This window comes from Puma concolor, unplaced genomic scaffold, assembly GCF_028749965.1.
Source record: "Puma concolor isolate L17-30 unplaced genomic scaffold, mPumCon1.1.hap2 unalloc_scaffold_5, whole genome shotgun sequence".
Classification (NCBI taxonomy): Eukaryota; Metazoa; Chordata; class Mammalia; order Carnivora; family Felidae; genus Puma; species Puma concolor.
Genome location: NW_028240258.1, coordinates 1,073,027 through 1,094,393, shown reverse-complemented (window position 1 = coordinate 1,094,393; position 21,367 = coordinate 1,073,027). Strand labels below are relative to the sequence as shown.

The following is a 21,367-nucleotide window of genomic DNA, read 5'->3' as shown; positions in this document are numbered from 1 at the left end:
TGGTCTTAAAGGTTATGCTATTTAAAAAAAAAAAAAAAAAAAATACAGGTTTCACAGATTTAAGTTCCAAACGGACAGAGTTTTTAAAATCCTTTGTTTTATTCACATTTTACACTTTTCTTTTACCAGATTTTGTGCTACTGGCAGCAATCTAGAAAGAATATATTTACAAGGAAGGAAATCATTTTTAGTTCAGGGTCTAAATATAATTATGTATGTATTTATTTAAAAGATTCTGTAAGAATGAGGTTTTGCAGATCTCGTATTTTTGTCAATATCTCAGTTAACGTTATTTGGCCTGTTTTATTTTAACTGAATATATTTCACATAGTAAGAAGGAAACACTCTGTCTGAATGTTACACTTTAATTGCTAGGAGACCAGGCATCTTGTGATGTCACAACTACTGAGGTGGAGAACCATTGTGATGGTCTGGATACATTACCTGTGTAGGCAAGCCAAAGCAGCAGTTGAAGCTGCAGTGTTCAAAACCATGCAGATGACAAACCTAGCTGAAAGAAACCTTATTTGAGATGGCACATGTTTCTTCAGAAATTCAAGATGGTTCTCCTAAAGATGGATCGACTAATTCTGCAGCCTCTGTTAGATCTCCTTTGTGGGATCCCACATTGACTGGGGATTTGGACCTAAGGTCTATGATTGAAGAAAATGCTTTCCAGGCTTTGTCAGGAGGATCCTTAATAAAAAGGCCACGATACACATTTTGTGTCTCTGAACCAGACGAAGATAGTGACTTTCTGTCTCTGACTTTTCCCAGAAAACTTTGGAACATGGTTGAAAGTGATCAATTCAAATCAATTTGGTGGGATGAGAATGGGACTTCAATAGTGATTGATGAGGAACTCTTCAAGAAAGAAGTTCTGGAGAGAAAGGCCCCTTTCAGAATATTTCAAACTGGAAGTATGAAGACTTTAGTTCGCCAGCTTAACCTTTACGGATTTAGTAAAATGCGACAGAGTTTCCAAAGATCTGCTTCTCTGGCTGATTTTCTGGCAGAGGAAAAAGAAGTATCTGTTTTAAGCAAGGTATTCAAAAATGTTATTGCTTATATATGAAATATATAAAATTGTACTTCATACATCAGTAAATATGTTCATAAATATAGACTGCAACTAGGTCTTTAAAGTTATATGAAAAAGTTTAAGAATGCTTATTAAAAATTAAGGATAGCTTAGGCATGGATCATTCAGCACTATAAGAAACTGTGCTAGCAACTTTGACCTTTATCAATAAACTCCTATCTAAATAAGCTACTGAAACCATTTAAAGTGGTATTCACTGTTACTTGTAAGTAACAGTTACATTTTCACAACCATAATTAAATGTTTATTTCCAGTAAGTTAATTTTTTTTTAAACACTAACAATGTACATGTATTACTGATGACTTTATGTGATGAAACTAAGTCAACATTTCATAAATTAAATCTGTTATCCTCTCTTATATCTTCACTGAAGAATGTCACTAAATAACATTCTCCTTTGGTTTTAGTTACAGTTCTATCATAATCCAAATTTTAAACGAGGCTGCCCTCAACTTTTAGTAAGAATGAAAAGAAGAGTCGGGATTAAAAATGCTTCCACAGTATCACTAGTTCAAGATTTCAACAAGAAACCATGCAGAGCTGAGGGTAATGTGCATAGTCCTAATTCTGGTTTTGTTGCTGAAACTAGTGGAGAAAGGGCATTGTCAACCTCCACAAATTTAAATGTGCCCCTGATAAGGAAGCGTCCTACTATCCAGAGAGTTGCTAATACAACTGCCCCCGTGACAAGTGATCTTTCTCCACCGTCATCAACGTCAGCTAGGCCGTCAGAACAAATGGTAATGGATCAGCATGCCATTTTAAACCAGTTGACCACTTTTCACACGCATTCACGTGACAGCTACACTCAAGCAAATGGCCACGCTGTGAACTTTGTTACAACTACAACTGCTACATCTCAGTATGGCATCATATCTCCCTTACAGAACAGTTATTTTGGAACAGTGGTGGAGCCTTGCACTTTTCCAACTAGATATCCTGCTGTGTCAGCCAGTGAGGTTCGTTTTTCTAACCCTCAACCACCAAGCAACCAATGGTTCTCAATGCCAATGATAGCTGATACCTCTGCTGCCTCACTTGCAATGTCAACTCATCAACCGTCTTCATCCTATGTACATCATCCTGATTACAAGTGATCTATCAAAGGACTACCAGATAATACAAGAAAACAAAGATTAAAATTTATTGGCAAATGACCAAATATGGAAATTCTCTTATTTGAACAATAAAATTACATGTTCACCTTTATGGTTTCATTTTGTTTATTTTTGAAATAATTTAGAGTAAAATCCTTTGTTATTTATTTATTGTACTTGTTGGCCATTTGATAGTACCACTCTGACATGCCTCCTAAGTAAATTAATACCTAATCAGCTTTTTAAAAAAGACATGAGGAGCAAGGAAAAGAAGCCAAAGTTATGTAGTTTCTGAAGCAGTCCACGATGAATCAAATAAAGCCATATATTAGGACGACAGGGAAGGGATACATGTAAGTGAGCTCTAGAAAAGGCAAACACAAAGAATTTAGTATTCTGTCAATTACATTCTCCCAGTCATGTAGAAGAGGCCTTGGATTTTAGTTGGTAAAGGTTGTCTTCATTAAAAAATGCGTTCATACTGGAAAGCATAGCATCTTCTCACTAGTGCAGCAACCACTATACATCACTGGAATAATAAAGATCACATCATGCAGTAATGAATTGCAGCAATCAAGGTGTTGTGTAATTTTACAATTGGTATTATCTAGGACCTGTTTGTGGCTCTAGTGATCTCAAAACATTCCAGCTTGTTTGTGCCTTTATTTCCTTCTCGCATGTGTTCATCTTTTATATCTTCTAATATAAACCTTTATGTTGTTTTCTTGTTCCATCCAAAGCCTATTCCATGCTTCATTCCTTATGCTGTTATTTAATGCCTTTTTGATTCTGAGCCCTGAAATTCAGCACAGGTAACAAATCTATTAAAGAGGTGACATCTGTTCACCTTAGTAGGTTCACATGTTTGTGTTCACTGTCCATTTTGAGCTATATTTAGACAATCTCTTTTTAGCTATGCCAATTCCCATCAGACAAATTTGGCACCAGCTCTTTCCTTGGTTAGAAGTCTCTCTCTTGAATTACTAGACTACTACTTTCATCAATCCAGCATATGCATCACCTCTTCCAAGTTGTTTCCTGTCAACTGCCTTTTCCTACTCAGTCGTGGACATCAGTACAGACTGATCACAGTGACTCCCATACAATATATTTTTACATGTATGTTTCTGAATGAATGGTGGTTTAAGCCAATCAAAATTATTTTTGTAACTCCTATGTCCTTCACTACTGCCATAATTCGTAATTTTCTCTTTACTCTCTACTGGAGAGTTTCGTTACTCTTTACTCTTCACTGGAAAGTTTCTTAAACGGTAGATCACAGTAGTGTACAACAGTATCTAGTACACTAGATAATAACTTTGACATAATGAAACTAGCATCACTCCATACACGGTTAGTTTCCTGTTATTTGACCGTTATGCAAACTTGATACTTTGGGTAATACCACTGTAAAGGACTTTTTCCTTTCTGTTTCACTGAAATATATGTATTATTTCTCTGCCTCTCTCACCATTTCTTCTCCAACTTCAGCTTTCACAAGTCTTTCCCTGAGAAAATTTGTGATACACTCACCAACTCTTTATGTATAGCAGTATCACAACAATTGCACTGAAGTGCATTGCTGACAAAATTCATCCACTTAGTCCTATGAGATAGCTGAGACTGCGATGGAGTACAGATCCGAACATCCAGAGGTCCCAGATGGCAACACATTTTTGTCATCGCACACCATATGCCTATATTTTCAAATTGTGCCCACACAGGAAAAGTGTGGAACTATTGCTCCATATAGGAAATCCTGACTTCTTCCTGGGGTTTCATGACATGAAAAGGGTTATCTATGCCCATTAAGTCTTTAATCATTAGCTTTAGTTCTCAGATGTTTAATTATAGAGAATATCGTTCAACGACATGTTTAATGTACATGAATGTTTCAAGAAAAAATTGAGTCCTAAAATAGTAAAAAATGTAAAAAAAAAAAAGACTTAAGTGGCATAAATGGAGAACATTGAGAGAACCAAAAGAAAAATAATGCGAGGATGGAGGAGATGGCTAGAATACGGAATTGAATACAGCGAGAGTAAATCCAGAATAAGGTGTCAGATAAAAAAAAAAAAAGAATGAAAAGTAAATGAGCAAATGCAGAAAACAGGTAAGCGTGACTTGAATATCCTTTTCCTACGTGCCCCAAGTCTTTCTACCCTCAAGTATAATACAACATGATTTCAATATAACCCTCAAGTCACAGAATATCTTAATTTACAACTTATTGTAAGGTGTCTTGAGATTCAGGACCAACTATATCTTTTAAACATTCTTCTTATTTAGGTTCTCACGAGTTTAAAATCACTCAACTGCAAAAATAACTTCCAACATTTGGCCCAAAAAGAATACTACAGCTGTTCTATGGAGGACACAAACATACTATTCCCTATGCATCCCATAAGTACAACTAAAATTCTTGGGTGTTACGTATAAAACAAATTTTGTAAAAAGACTCTGAAAAGTGGAGAAAACAAGTGTATTAAAGAGGAACTGAGAACGAGGGAATGATGAGATGGATTTGTGTTCCCTGGATTTGTGTGTGTGTGTGTGTGTGTGTGTGTGTGTGTGTGTGTGTGTATACAAGTATGTCTTTGTGCTTGTGTGTGCCTGTGAGAATGTATCTTTAAGTGTGTACCTAGATTTTCTTTTTGCCTTATGTATCACAGACTTGGTCCTAAAGAAACCCAGAAATGTGCCAAATAGGCACAGATCAAAAATACCCCTAATAAAGACTGCTTTCTCCATTCAAGGTTAGGCAAGGGGTGTCTTACAAAAACAGAAAACTGTTAGACAATAATACTATAGTTTATCCAACCACAAAACTCTGGACAAACTTCTCACCAAAGCCAGCAAAGCCTAAGACGGACCTTAGAATTCCGTTGCACCAAACAATAATAAGGGCCCCAACTCATCGCTGGGGTAGTACCAGAAAAGCCTGAGCAGAGAACTGGCATTTTCAATAGTTCCATGTATTAATAAGGCACCCCTCTTTTCTTGGGTACCAGTAAGGCCTGCAGGGAGTAGGTCACTGCTTACTCATCAATAATAGGTAGCTCTCTCCCCTCAAGCATCAAGAGTAGCCAATGAGGAAATCCGGAATTCCGTCCCCACATGGCAGCACATCAGTTTCCTGTTGGAGTGGTATCACATAGCCTAGCTACAAGAGAAGGACATTAGAACAACATCCAGAGTTTCAAAACATACCCTAAATTTCCAAGTTTCAAATAAAAAAAAATCACTCTTTGTGTCAAGAAACAGAAAGCTCTCAACCTGAAAGAAAATTTAGAAGTACCAACAGAGAAATACCAGAGGACCAGTATTATCTGACTAAGGCTTTAAAGCTGCCATCATAAAATAGCCTAAATGAGCAATTTTGAACATACTTGAAAGTAATGAAAAAGTAGAAAGCATAAGTATATTTAATTTCAGCAGAAAAAAAGAACCAATGGAAATTTTAGAATGCAATGTAATACAATTAAATTATATAACACTATCTGAGCTGGTGCTAAATGTATGTAAAGCAACCATTTAAGACAACTATAAACAGCAGAGTGCTAGGTGATTTAAAATAAGGTGTCTACATTTCACTCAACCTGGTAAAAAAAAAAAAAAAAGTCCAGAAAACTACATAATGAAATACACACACACACACACACACACACACACACACACACACACACACACACACACACTGTGATAGCTAGAACAGCCACTAAAGAAGATATACAAAGAGAAACAACGAAAACAACACTCTAAGTATATAAGAAATTCATTTCAATATAAAAATACGTTTTAAAATTAAAAAATGGAAACACTATACTATGCAAACATTAATCAAAAGAAAGTAAAAGTAGATATACTGAGAACAGCTGACATAAACCAGAGAAAAGAAAATTACCAGAGATTAGAAAACAATATTACGTAATAATAAATGAATAATTCGTCATGAAAAACAACAGCAATCTGGAATGTTTATGAACCTAGAAACAGAGTAAATAAGTAAACCTTAAAAGAACTAAAAGAAATAGATAGTACAGCTGAAGACTTGAACATTACTCTCTGAATTCACAGAGCTAAGCAGAAAAGGAGCAAAAATGCAGAACTCAACAACACTATCAACCAGTGCAACATAATCCACTATTATTGAACACTCTCTCTAACAGACAATATTTTTTTTCAAGGGACCATGGGACATATTCATGATACCATAAAACAAACTTCAACAAATCTGAAATGCCTGAAATCAGGCAGTGTGTTGTCCAACTCCATTGGAGTCAAAGTAGAACACAGCAAGAGATAACAAGAAAATTTGTTACATACTTGGAAGCTAATCCATGGGTCCAGCAATAATCCTTAGGTAAGCTAAGGGTGAAAGAAGAAGCAACAGAGGAAATAAAATAATGCACTGAACTAAAAAAATAAAATAAAATGAAAGTACAACATATCAGATCAGATGCAGGCAAAGCAGTGGTAAGAAGAAAATTTATGACATTAACTGCAAACATTAGAAAGGAGGAAATGTTTCAGTTACTAAGCTCCCTCTTCAAGAAACTAGATTGAGAGGAAAATAATCCAAAACAAACAAACAAGGAGATAAAATAAGTTATCAATGAAACACAAGAGAGAAAAATAGGAAATAAAATGAAACAGAGCTTGTTCTTTAAAAAGAGAATCAGGGGCATCCGGGTGGCTCGGTCTGTTAAGCGTCTGACATTGGCCTAGGTCATATCTCATGGTTGGTGAGTTTGAGCCCCTGGTCGGGCTCTGTGTTGACACCTTGGAACCTGAAGCCTGCTTCAGATTCTGTGTCTCCCTCTCTCTCTGCACTTTCCCCCTTGTGCTCTCTCTCTCCCTAAAAACTAACATAAAACATTAAAAAATAATAATAACTAATTTACAAAAAAACACAATCAAATAGACAAACCTGTACCAAGACTGAAAAGAAAAAGAGGGGACTTTAGCAGTACAAACAATGAAATGGGATGGTACTACAGACCCTGCAGACATAAAAAAGATAAAAGAATTGCTCTGAACAATTGCACACATATAAATTTGACAAATTTGACAAACTTGACAGTACACTTCAGTTATCCAATATGAAATACATCCCTAAAATAGCCTGGTAACTTTTAAAAGAAATATCCAGACTTAGATAGTTACGCGGGAGATTTTAAGAATTAACGTGAAATCTACACAATCTTATAAAAAATATAAGAATCTACCAAACATTTTAATAATGAACATCAATTCTACACAAACTCTTTCAAAAGATAAAGGGAACCCATCCCAATTAATTCTATAAAGCCAATATTACCCTCAAGCCCAAACTAGACAGAGTGGAAAAAGAACACACTCAATAACCATCGTGACTAGAGAGGTAAAAATGTTAAAATAGTTATTTCTCAATATAGAAGTATAAATACACACCATGATCACAGGGGGGTTTTTCTGTCATGCATGGCTGGCTCATTATTCAAATACAATACAGTTTTCAAATGTAGTCTATAATGTTAACAGATTGAGAAAAAATACATGATACACCAACCAATTCAGAAAAAAATGTGACAAAATTCCATACTCATCCATTATTTGAATAGTTAACATTTTAACTGTGAACAGAACTTAAGTTCCTCAACTGAGTAAAGAACATCTGTAAAACACACACACACACACACACACACACACACACAAAACTCTACAGTAATTTTATAAATAATGGTGAAGGACTGAATGCTTTCCCTTTAAAATTGTGAATGAAACAAAGTTGTCTCACATTCCCATTTACTAAACAATGTCTTACAAGTTCTAGTGAGTACACTATGACAAAACATAAAAGATATAAATATTGATACAGATATCCTGATATACATCAGAAAAGAAGAAACTGAACAATCCCTATTTTCACATGACATGACTGGATACTTACAAAATCCCAAGAATACCCAAAAACTCCTGGAACAATGAGTTAGCAGTCACAGGACACAATTCAACATACACAAATTGGGTTTCTGATGACAAAGGGCTGATATTAAAAATACAATACTAATTATAATTGATTTTTATTTTTTTTTATTAAAAAAATTTTTTTTTCAATGTTTATTTATTTTTGGGACAGAGAGAGACAGAGCATGAACGGGGGAGGGGCAGAGAGAGAGGGAGACACAGAATCGGAAACAGGCTCCAGGCTCCGAGCCATCAGCCCAGAGCCTGACGCGGGGCTCGAACTCACGGACCGCGAGATCGTGACCTGGCTGAAGTCGGACGCTTAACCGACTGCGCCACCCAGGCGCCCCTATAATTGATTTTTAAAAAGTAAATAGGTATAACCTACCAAGACATATAAAAGACGTTGAGACTGAATACTACAAAAATTATGAACACTATGGAGATATACTATTATTTATGGATTGGGCGACTCAACATATTTTGAAACTAATTGATTTTAGTCAAGCTGGATTCTTGATTTACATGTTTATTTCAGTTCTTCTATAAATCCCAGCAAGGCAACAGTAGCTACAAGACCAGAGTGGCCTGACAAAGGGCTACCAGAATAAAGAGCTAAGAAACATAAATACATAAATAAGCATGTCTAGGCATTTTTGGACAATGTTGTAAAAGCAGTTTAATGCAGAAAACACTGTCTCTGAACTAAGGGAACAAATGAATATCTGTAGGGAAAAAAATCCTCATTAAGTCTCACCTAATTCAACAAATATGTCAACTGAGATTCAACACAAAGTATAAAACTATACAATTCTTAGGAAAAACCATGAGAAAATTTTCAGGCTCTACAACTAAGTAAAGTGCACATCAAATGCACAATACATATACTATGGGGATAAAGTGATAGGAAAAAATTTGTAAGCTGATTTAAAAATATTTTAAAGCTTCTGTATCTTTTGAAGATTATATTAAAAGGATGAAAAGCAAAATTGCAGGCTAACAGGCAATATTCACAAACCACACATCCAAAAGTAAAGGAAAGCAACTGAATATTATAAAGAAAGGAAGGACTGACAACTATTTAGTAGACAGATTCCTACGTTAGGTTTCCCGGTAGAGATCAATCTCTATGAAATCGGTATTAATCACATAAATAAATAGAGAATTTTAGGCACTATTTGAGGATCAGATGATTATGTTTTTGTTTACTATTAATATTTTTCCTTAACATTTACTATTACTATTCTTTCCTCCCCAAACATGAAGTATATAATAATATAACGTCATAACTTACATGTAGAAGTGATTTCCTTATATTTGTCTTTAAAATGATCCCTATTAATATTTCAGATTGTGTATAAAACAAACACTAGTTTCTACCTTTTCTCCTCCTTTTGTGGGGTGAATAAAAAGAACTGGAATTGAAAACATCCATCCATGATGGTCTTATGCACTTGAAAACATACAAATGAGACTCAAGAGGAAAGCACTTTATGGGGTGGGGGGGGGGGGATGTATGCTTCTTTCTATCTGGTACATGTCTAACATTATATTAACAATCTTGCAGTGCTAATAGTATGTTTGCATAAACAATTTGTACTTCAAACCAGTTTTCCATTTTCTAATGTATATCTCCAATTCTTGAAAATAGCAAGTCTTCCTTAATGAGTGGAGAAATCTTAACTCATAAAGAGAAAGTGTAGGGAGTAAATTTCATATATGCTTACACATCATCATTGAGTTTTTGAAGAAACTGCAATGTCACAAGCCGTATTATCTTATCAGCCTAGGATTCAGACATTAACTAATTAATTGGCTAATCAGAATTAGCCAATCCTCCATTACAATTAGGACAAAAGCATGTGATAGAGCATTCAAGAATCCTTAGCATTCAAACACACATTTAAGACTTCAACATGGGAGTGCACTACTTCATATTGTGGTGAGGGTAACCTGACGTTTGGCAAAATCACCTGTAATGGATAAAGTATTCCAAACTATGCTGTCAGCAAGTGAAATGCCAACATCTTGTGCTCCGTGGAACATAGGTAAAGAAAGATTTTGCTCTAGACTCATTCTGTGTCATGGTTTTGGAGATTATTCCAAAAATGTTAGCAGTTAGCCTCCTTCTGCCCACAATTCTGTAGAAGTTAACCAGTATCATTTTCTTTTAAATATTCAGCTCTATTTGTGACAAATGTATAATCACCTAAGTAACCATGACTTCAATGACTTTGGGAATATAAGAGCTCACAAAATTTCCCTAGCCCATGAGGAGACATAAGCCACCATCTAACCAATCCATCCCTCTAGAAGGCAATCCCATTTCCATTTTCCATTTTCCATTTTCCATTTCCATTTCCATTTCCATTTCCATTTCCATTTCCATTTCCATTTCCAAGGCTAATTTTTTTCTTAATGATAGCATAATATATTAAATAAAATGTCCAAAATCTGAAGTCTACAAATTGATGAATTTTTTCCATGTCACTAATTGAGCCACTCACCAAATGTTAAAAACAAAAACAATTCCATATACCAACTTTTCTCCCATCGGCACATCAGATGCAGAATATAGCTCTATTCTGTCATCTGAGCACCAGATTAACTTGCATATTCTTAAGTAATATATGGATAGAACTAATTATGAGTCGAGTCTCCTTTGCTCCAAAACTCTTCAGTGACACTTTCATGTTGTCCAATGCATCAAAAAGTGCTTTTTTTATTGCTGTATGATTTGCCTATGATATATTATCCTTTAAATGGTGTCTTCTTTCTTATATATATATGTTAGACATAACTGATAGTATTCAGGTCATACCCACAGATATCATAATACACAGATAATTTCTCTATTTGTGATACTGCACTCTGATAGGTACATAATGTCTAGTCAATGTCTTCCTGTAATGTTGGAAATTATTAGAAGAAGATCAACTTCCAGGCGTGACTAAAATGCCAACACTATAATCCCTGAAACTCTTTCCAGGAAAATGCAAAGTAAAAAATTATTTTCATAACACTAAAATGTTATTATCCCTTTTTACTGTACTGATGGTTGCTTCTACTGACGGTGCAAACAACGGGTAGTTTTGAGACTCCTGGCTCCCTACCAAACAGGAAATAAGACAGCAGCACCATAAAAGATGGAGGGTCCTAGATGTCATCATAGGAAGACATTAAACTGACCTCATCCATGGACACACTACATATGGAGCAAATGCTCCTAAGGAACTGACAGTTGGCCTGAATAACTTTCACAAAACAAAGGAAAAAGAAACCATACGGAGAGAGACAGAGACAGAGTAACAATGGCAACCTCCTTTACAAAGTGAACTACAGTGGGGAGGGAAAATACTGAGGGACCCACCCAGAGTCCCTCAAGATGAAGATAAGAAAACAGTTACACATAAGAGAAACTCCGTAAGGCTATCAGGTGATTGTTCAGCAGAAACCCTGAGGACAGGAGAGAGGGGCATGATCTGTTAAAAATGATGAAAGGAATAAATGTAGAATACTCTACCTAGCAAGACAGTCGTTCAGAATAAGTCACATAAGGGACGCCTGGGTTGCTGAGTCGGTTAAGCATCCAACTTTGGCTGGGGTCACGATCTCATGGTTTGTGGGTTCGAGCCTTGCATTGGGCTCTGTGCTGACAGCTAGGAGCTTGGAGCTTACTTTGGATTCTGTGCCTCCACCTCTCTCTGCCAGACCCCACTTGTACTCTGCCTCTCAATAAATAAATAAATAAATAAATAAATAAATAAATAAATAAATAAACAAACAAACAAAAAAAGAAAGAAAGAAAGAAAAAGAAAGAAAACAAAACAAAAACAAAACAAAAAACCCCAACCAACCAACCAAACAACAAACCCCAAAAAGGTCAGATAAAGAGTTGACCAGACAAACAAAATTTAAACGAATTCATCGCTGCTAAAACAGACTTACAAAAATGTTAAAAGGTAATTCTTTAAGCAGAAAAGAAAGGGCTGTAACTAGACTCAACAAAATTATGAAAGCAAAAGTTTCACAGGTAAAAGCAAACAAATAAAAGAGTAATAACAGACCAATTATGTATAAAGCTAATATAAAGGCTAAAATAACAAAAGTAGTAAAAAAAAATTGTATCTAAAAACATAGCCAACAGACATTAAATACAAAGCACAAAATATGATACGATATACATAAAACACGGAGGAGGGGAGTAAAAATTTAGTGCTTCTAGAATTAGTTTTTGAAGGCGTTAAGATGGTGGAGTAGTATGGGGACCCTGAGCTTCTCTTGTCCTGAAACACAGCTAGATAAGCACCAAACCACTCTGAATACCCAGGATATTGATCTGAGGCTTAACGAAACAATCTGCATAGTTTGAGGTACAGGACTTGGAAGGTATGCAGTGTGGTGAGGTGAACTCAGAGAGAGAAGAGCTGCAGAGCTGTGAAACATTAGGAGCCATGTTCATGGAGAGAGGACAGAAAGAGAAAGAGAAAGGGGGAGAGTGCAGCACATTGGGATCATGCAAGAAAAGCACCGCCCCCCCCCCCCCAAAGTAGCTGGAGACAGAGAAAGAAAGAGTGAAAATACTTACAGAAGACTGGACAAAAACTATGCCTAAAACCATTGACAGGAAGGAGAGCATTTCAATACCACCAGAAGTCTGCAAATAGTGGAGCACAGAGTCTGAAGGTTCAAAGCTCAGAACCTGGCAGTACTCTGGTGAGGAAACGGGCAGAATTCCCCCGGAGTAGGCAGTGGAGTCTGAGGGCTCTGTTTCCCAGGAGGAGAAGTGGTTTCCCCTGCTTGGAGCACATTTGATAGAGGTCATGCAGCCTCCCCACAGGCAAAAGTCCTAGCAGACCCCAGAGAGCAGCCAGTGTTTACTGATATCGGAAAAAAGATGCTGAAGGTGAGCAAAACCCGGCACCAGTTGTGTGTTTGTGACTTGCCATAAACACATAGCCTCTGCTGCTGTGTGATCATGCAAACGTTTTCAGGGACAGGCCGACACCGGGTCATTGCTGGGCAAGAGCAACCCCAGAGAATCAGAACAGGTCTCTGAAGTGTGGGTTTTTGAAACACAGCCCCATCTGAGATAAAACTCTGGAGGAAGGTGCCACCTGGCAGGCAGACAGCATGGACACGGACAGGATAGAGGCAGGGCACAGATGGAGGCCTGAGACAAAGGAGGGATGCTTGATCGTGGGTGGGTAAGGGGATGGGGGGTCCTGCACCAGAGACTAGGGAGCTAGGTGAAGTAATTTTCACTTCCATCACATGTGCACACACACAGACCGACCTCAGTGAGCTAGGCAGAGCCACCAAGGGCAGAATGGAGCTGTTACACCAAATCCTGCCTATCCATTCACTCTGGGCTCATCCCCCAGAAGATCAACCTGCTTATCACTCTACCGACTATACTGTAGTCGGTACGGGGGAAACTGGATGTAACTTCATTAAGGTTTAAATGTGTTTGTTGGTTTGTTTATTCGTTCATTTTCTTTGCTTCTGTTTTTGCTTAGATTGTTTTATTTTTTCTTTCCCTTTCTTGGATACAGAAAGAATAAATTCTTTTTTATTTTTTAATTAATTAATTAATTAATTAATTAATTAATTTTTAAATATTTTGTTACACTTTTACTTTTCTTTAGCTTATTTTATTGTTACATTATTTAATTTTTTTATTTTTAAATTTTTGTAGCTTTATTTTCCTTTCTCTTTTTTACCTATTCTATCAAGCTTCTCTCAACAAGCAGACGAAAACACACCTAGGATATAGTTTCCTTTACCTGATGTTGTTTTTAATTTTTTAATTTTAATGTTTCATTTTATTAATTTTTCACCCCAAAAGAAAGAACAAGAAGAAATGACAGCCAGAGATCTGAAAAAACTTTTCATTATGTTTATATATTTGTTTTTTCAGAGAGAGAAAGCAATCCAGGGAGGGTCACAGAAAGAGAATCCCAAGCAGGCTCTGCACTGAGAGTTCTGCAACGCAGGGCTTGAACTCATGAACCAGGAGATCATGACCTGAGCCAAAACCAAGAGTCAGATGCTTAACCAAGTGAGCCACCCAGGCGCCTCTATGCCCAGGGATTTAATCAACACAGGTATGAGTGAAATGTCTGAACTAGAAGTTAAAACCATGACTATGCGAATGCAAGCTGGGCTTGAAAAAAAAAAAAGCATAGAAGACACCAGGGAATGCCCTGATGCTGAGACAAAAGAACTAAAATCTAGTCAGGCCAAAGTTTAAAAGGCTATATCCACAATGCAATCTCGAATGGAGGCCATGGTGGCAAGAGGATGGATGAAGCAGATGTGACAGGAGGGAAGGGGGGCGGGGGGGTAGTAGGGAGGAAGGAAGGAAATTAAAAAAGGATGGGTTGCTGGCAGCCGAGCTATCCCAGCCTGAGTGGCAAAGCCCGGGGCTGTGGACAGATTGGTGACCGCAGGGCGGCCCACCGACAGTGAAGCTTCTTGTACTCCCGCTTTTAGGTAATTTGGCCTTAAAACTACCTGGGGTATTGTCTGTTGGGGAATTGCCCTCGGCAGGGCCCCTGGGAAAAGAACCATTAGGGAAGAAAATAAGGTTCCGCAAGATATGGTGCGGCCTTACGTTTAGCCCTTGCCATCCCCTACGGAGACTCCTCCACTTACAGGAAGGATAGCCTCATACCTTTGCCAGCAAAGAGGGCCTGTAAAGGAGACACATATGGATCTGAAAGCCTCACGCCGGCAACTAAGGACTGTATCTCTGGGCACGGGTGACTTCAACCCCTAGGCCCACCTGGCCCCCCCGCCAGGAGACATTCCAGATGATGACTGAACCTAGTCGGTTAAGCTACAGAATGGTTCATTGGTTCCTACGTGCGTTGTCTCTCTGAGAATGTATGAGGCATGGGTTTCTAAGCCTTTTTCAGCCCCTTCCTGGCACCTCGGACCGAGGCAAACACATTGTTCTTCTGGCCTCATGTGGTTAGGAGGTCGTGTCCCTGTAGCTGTTCCACTTGAGGTGTTGAGAAATGGAGGGCCTTTCACGAGAACAGCAAAGCAAATGCTTTGTAGATTATAGATAAATGCAGACGCATAATGGAATGATGTAAGAAATTAAGCTATAATCAAAGGGTATGCGGGAAAGTTAGGGGAAAATCGCCATGTTCTTTCTTAAAGGTTGATGACACACAGGAACTTTTTCAAAATTAGGTAATGTTAGAAAAACATAGATGATGTATGTTACGAGGAAATCACTCGCATATATAATGCCACGTTTGCTACAATAAATCGGCCAGTTCAACACACTGCTGTTGTCTGTGTCCATTTTTATTTTAGTTTAGTTTTTTTTATTTTCTAGTTTTTTATTTTAGTTTTAGTTTTTTATTTTCTAGTTTTTTATTTTACTTTTGTTTCACTTTCACCGACGCCATTCTTCCTTCGGGAACCCCTGGTTGCTGAAGCTGGTCTCCGGCAGTGGATGGTTAGGAGATGGATGAAATAAGTGAAGAGATTGGGAGGTACAAGCTTCTAGTTATGAAATAAAAAAAAGCTGGGGCACGTGGATGGCTCAGTCAGCTGAGCATGAGACTTGGGCTCAGGTCATGATCTCACAGCTTGTGGGTTCGAGCCCTGCATTGAGCTCTGTGCTGACAGCTCAGGGCCTGGAGACTGTTTCAGATTCCGTGTCTCCCTCTCTCTCTGCCCCTCCCCTGCTCATGCTCTGTCTCTCTCTCTCTCTCTCTCACAAATAAACACGAAAAAAATTTTTTATAAAATAAAATTAAATTAAAATATAGTAAAATAATTAAAATAAAATAAAATAAAATAAAATAAAATAAAAATAAAAATAAAATAAAATATCCCAGGAATGAAAAGTACAGCAGAACTAGGAAAGGACTCCATTTACATCTGAAACTAACATAACATTGCATGTGAACTTCATGTCAATAAAATAAAATAATAAATAAATAAATTGCTTATAAGTCCCTATATCCTCAAATGTTCTTTTAACCGGTTTTCACATGTTTCTGATTACCTCCTTAATAAATGAGTAAATAAAAGACAGTACTATTCTGTGCTTACAACAATCTATGAACGCATCATTATATATAAGTAAATAAATAAAAGCAGTCTCCACGTAAAAATGACTTAACAAGTAAAAAAGCTTGGTTTTATTAATTGACTAACCCATGAATACACATCCTTTTTCCTTTTTGGTTCTGTGGTTGCATTAGGGCCCTCAGGCTATTATTTGTCTAGGCAGCCACACATGTCAGTTTTTGCACTGAGTTTTTGCACTGAGGTTTGCAATGTTGTTGTGTAGCCTATGCCTATGGAGATGGTTAAGAGTACATAACTAGGAAGGGAAAGAAGGAAAAAGAGAAAATTTATTTCCCACAGGGTCAGAAGAAGTACAGATGGAATTCCTAAAGTTCTTAAAATGTTGCCAACAGCATGATGAGAGTTCAAAGTCCCATAAACTCCACAATTCATAAGGAAGTCAGAATTGAGTGTTTTCTGGTGCAAGAAGCAGCGACCCTCCTGCAGTTAGCCGGTATTCTATCAGCTGTTTATGAGTCTTGTCTGCAGCCAAAGTAACTTGGATACCCTTCTCTGTGCAGGGAAATTCAAGATTTATTACCTAGAGGAGATTTATTACAACAGAGGAGGAGATAAAATAAATGAATAGATAAAGTGACGAGGAATAGGTGGTAATAGGAAGAGGGAAGAAGGGAAACATTCTTTTCCCCTAAAATCCACAAACAAAACCCATGCAAACACACCTAATGACCACCTGATGAAATGCCATGAAACAACAATCTGAGGAAAACAGAGTTATCATTATACATATGTTACTTGGAAAATAATGCTTCTCTCATAGCCCTTCCCAACTTCCAACTGCTAGACTGCTGACTATGTAAGTCTTCCCTCTGCTAGTCTAACTGTATGAGTACTGGTTTTTCTGTGGAGTTGGGGGGCAGTAGGCGGTGGTTGTGTTTTTGAGAGGCACTAACAGTGCTGCAAAAGACAAGACCACCAGTCTTGGAATGTTACAATTCAAAACTGAGAACTATGTACTCCCTATCATCAGTTTTACAGGGTTTTCACAGGCATTCACTCATTCCCCCAACCCACAACTGTCATTGAAGACTGACACCAAGATGTTAAGAGGAGATAAATGGCTTGCTTGTGACGGTGGCTAGTGACAAAATGAAAAAGGAGCAGCAGTACTGTACTTAGTTCCACAAGCCCTCCCTCAAAGCCAAAACTCCAAAAGCCTAAAGGCTACCATGGTACACACGTGAAAACATAATGCTCTACAAGGTTACATAGCTTGATAGAAAGCTTTTATTTTTATTCTTCTCCCTTGCCCTTTTCTTCCTGATAGGGAAGGGCTGATAACCATTCAGGCGAGAGAGAGAGAGACCTAGCAGATACTTAGAGGACTTTCTCAATGCTAAAAAAAGGATCATAGTTTCATTTTCAAGTGCCATATGCGGTAATCCTCCCATGTGGGCATACCACATGACTCGACATGACAGAAGGGTTCACTCACAGAAAAAGTCTCCAAGGCATCAAAGCAAGTTCACTCTGAGGGAGGAAACTGAGCAAAACTAAATAGTAGCACATGTTTTCTACATGTCCTCAACCTCACTGATCATCCCGCATACAGTCCTTCCATCAACTGTCAGTTCCATTCACTGTTAAGGTACATAATGGAGCGTCGCATAGATAAACAAACTTACCAGGATCATAAAAGTAAAGGAAGGAAGGAAGGAAGCATAGCACTATCAGGATTAGAACTCTTACTGTGGCTCAAGTCAATTCCAGTGATGGGAGTGCTGGAAAAGGAACAAGACTACATTTAACTTTATCTGTTGTTTGACACTCCTGGTTTCTCACATAAACCACCTGAAAAAGTATGTGTTCTACACATCTAGCTTTCTTTCTGCCCAGCCACTGTAAAGACAGAGTTTGTGCACTCTGAACCTTAACACAGGAAGAAACAAAGAAAAACCGAAAAACCAAAAAACAAGTAAAACAAAAACCTAAAAGTGGATGCATAGCCATTTTACATTTTACATTGGGCCTTCTTAAAAGGGAATGAAAATATTAAAGATCTTACTCTACCAATGGCAAAAGTGTTGGAAATTTTGGTGGCAAAGGTATTGCTACTGGCATCTTTTCTATGTGCTATACTAAATGACCAGCATGTCTTTAGGTTGGTGATCACACCAAAATGACCAACTTTGAACCCGCCAGTCATTATACACACAGTGCCTAGAGAAAAAGAAAGACAAAATGGGTATGGGTCATTTTAAATTAACAAACAGAGTTCACTAGGAAAATATAAAGATGGGGGAGCATAATTCTAATGCATTCAAAAAACCTGGGTAGAGCACAGTAATAACGTAAATGTGCAGTCTATGGCACAGGCCACGTTGCCCAGGAGACAAACTAATACATTAATGTTTTATTTAGCACAGAACAAGCATGCTTTTAAGAAACCCCCCCTCTCCCAAAATCGTCACCAATAAAGTGTCAACCACAAACCCATATGCATGCCCTTTTATAAATAGACACACGATACCAAGTTAGAAGTCCCTTTTAATTAACAACAACAACAAAAAAAAGTCTAGTAACGTAAGAGACTCCAGAACAATTTGGAAATTGTGCATGCACCATTGGAGTACGATACAAACACAATACATTTGTCAATCAATCCCTGGGGAAATGATGGATATGGGGGAAGCGGGGGGGGGGGGGGGGCGGGGAGACAATTCAATCTAAAGATTTTAAGAATGAGACTCTAAAATGGAAGAAAAATATAATGCACTGATATTATAACACAAAGACATCAACTGATCCAAAACGCAGATGGCAACAGAAATCCAAGGCTGGCTGAACCTATGTGAGTTCTGGTATGAGAGAGGCCACAGAAATAAAAAGGATGGAAGGTCTTCGCCTCCCACTGGCAAGACTACTGAAAATCAAAGAAATACCAATTGATGATACATTATGTAACTGATTTTATAAAAGTTCTTGTATTACATTTTTTCCATATAGTATGGATAACTCCTCATGCTCAAGTAAGTCAGGAGAACTAAGGTGCCCAAAGAATATCTAAAAGCTAAGAACAGGAGGTGGATCCAACATGGCGGAGAAGCAGGAAGACTTGAAGTTCCCTCATCCCTCAAACACAGCAGTGTTGAGGGCAAAGGACTTTGAATTCTAAGAGTCCGGGCTACAGAGTGACAAAGACATTTCCAAGGACCTGGCAGGGATAGATACATGACTATGAACTGGGAGAGATAAAATGGTCTGTGTAGCCATGGATGGGAGGGATCCCCTTCTGCAGAGAGACAAAAGGAAGAGGAAGAGAGGCTGGGAGAGTGTAAGACTGCACCTGGGCAAGAGAAAAACCACCGACCAGGACGGGCAAAGATCCAATTTCTAACTGTGGGGCTTTCTCTGGCCTGGGGCCAGCTGCCCTTTTGTGCACGTGGGGAGAAGGGGATTCAGTCTCAGCCTCACTACCTGGTTCAGAGACTCAGTCTGCAGTGGGAGAAAGCAATCCCCTTCTTGGAGTGCTGTGGGAAGAAGGTTTATAACCGTTCAGAGGAAAATGACTTCCTGCACCCGCCAGCCAGAGGCAATATATCAGTGGCACAGACTGGCGCTTCCTTGGAACTGGGGCGCATGCAGGGGGACCCTTTAAGACATCAAGGTTTAAGTCCCAGTCAAGTACCAAGGAGATGTGGGAGTCAGCGGAGTGGGACAAACCGCACACAGCATTGAGGCAATGCAGAGTGGCTCTTCCCTGGAACCCACGTGTGTGGAGTGGCACCCCTTAAGACATCAGTGTTTAAATCCCAGCTGAACGCCAGGGAGGTATGGGAGTTGGCAGAGCAGGACAAACAGCCTGGTTCACGCACATGGCACTGCAAGGACGGCCTAACAGACTGGTTTGGGACACTCACTCCGTGGAGGAGAGACTGGGGTGTCGTCCTTTTTCTCCCCATCACCGATAAGGTGGGGCTTCAGGGAACAGACAGTGGCCGCCCACAGTGGAGGCGAGACCCACCGACACCAAACCACACACCTCCGTGCCTGGTAACTGCGTCATCTACCAGAGCAGGATTGGCATTGACCAAGCACACAGCCCCTCCTCCAGACCAGCACTGCCACCAGTTCCAAGGCACCCAATGGTTTTGCATTTCCTGATTTAATTTTTGGACATTTCTTATTATACATGTATTTTTTTCTTCCTTTTCTCCTTCTTATTTCTTCCCACCTCCAGTCTGATTATTGTTGGTATGTTTCAGCAGACATATTTAATCTATTCTCTTATGCCTATTCTATATGTCCTTCTTTATTTTCTTCTCTCTCTCTCTGGATTAAGCCCTAGAGTTTCTCTGCCTGCTCAATTTTCTTTTCTTTTCTTTTTTCCCTGCCTCTCATTTCTCTTTGTATGGGTAAGGCCTCTTCTACCAACACCACCCCCACCCCAATGATTTGCTAGAACTGGTGTTTTGGGTGTTGTTTTTTTTTTTAAGTTCTCTTTGTTTGTTTCCTTTTCCAGGGGTACATCAATGAAGAAATCAAAGCCTGGTGCGGGGTCCAAAACATCATTATGAGTAGGGAGATAAAGCAACCAGAGTCACAACAACAGAGTGCACTTAACAGCTCTCCAAAAAACACCTCCTGAAGGGCCACACCCTGGACAGTACATGACCCCTCTTGAATACAGTAGTGCTCACAGGTGCAGGAGACACATAACAAGCTTTTAAAACCCTTAATGAACAGAAAACTAGCCAAAATAATGAACCAGAAGAATTCTCCTCAAAAGAAATTCCAGGAAGAAATGACAGCCAAAGAATTGATCAAAACAGACATAAGCAATATAACTGAACAAGAATTTAGAATAACAGTCATATGATTAATCGCCGGGCTTGAAAAAAAGCATACAGGACAGCAGAGAATCTATTGCTGCAGAGACCAAGGAACTACAAAATACTCATGATGAATTAAAAAATGATGTAAATGAGGTGCAAAATAAACTAGACAGGGTGACAGTGAGGACTGAAGAGGCAGAGGGGAGATTAAGTGAAATAGAAGATAAAATCATGGAAGGAGATGAAACTGAGAAAAAGAAGAGAGGGAGACAGGGGAAGAAGGTGCACTTGAACAAATCATAGCTGAGAACTTCCCCAATCTGGAGAA

General features: G+C 38.4%; 2 protein-coding genes across 4 annotated transcripts in view; one reads left to right on the top strand and one right to left on the bottom strand.

Moving 5' to 3' along the window:
- Positions 1-21,367, bottom strand: part of LOC147571165 (putative gamma-taxilin 2) — a 353,593-nt gene that overhangs the window by 253,395 nt on the left and 78,831 nt on the right. The window lies entirely within an intron of this gene.
- Positions 363-2,312, top strand: LOC147571166 (heat shock transcription factor, Y-linked-like). The gene is given in 3 exon segments (XM_086696571.1): positions 363-1,045; positions 1,511-2,146; positions 2,148-2,312. Coding segments are annotated over 3 exon segments (1,245 nt in total). The 5' UTR covers positions 363-532; the 3' UTR covers positions 2,244-2,312.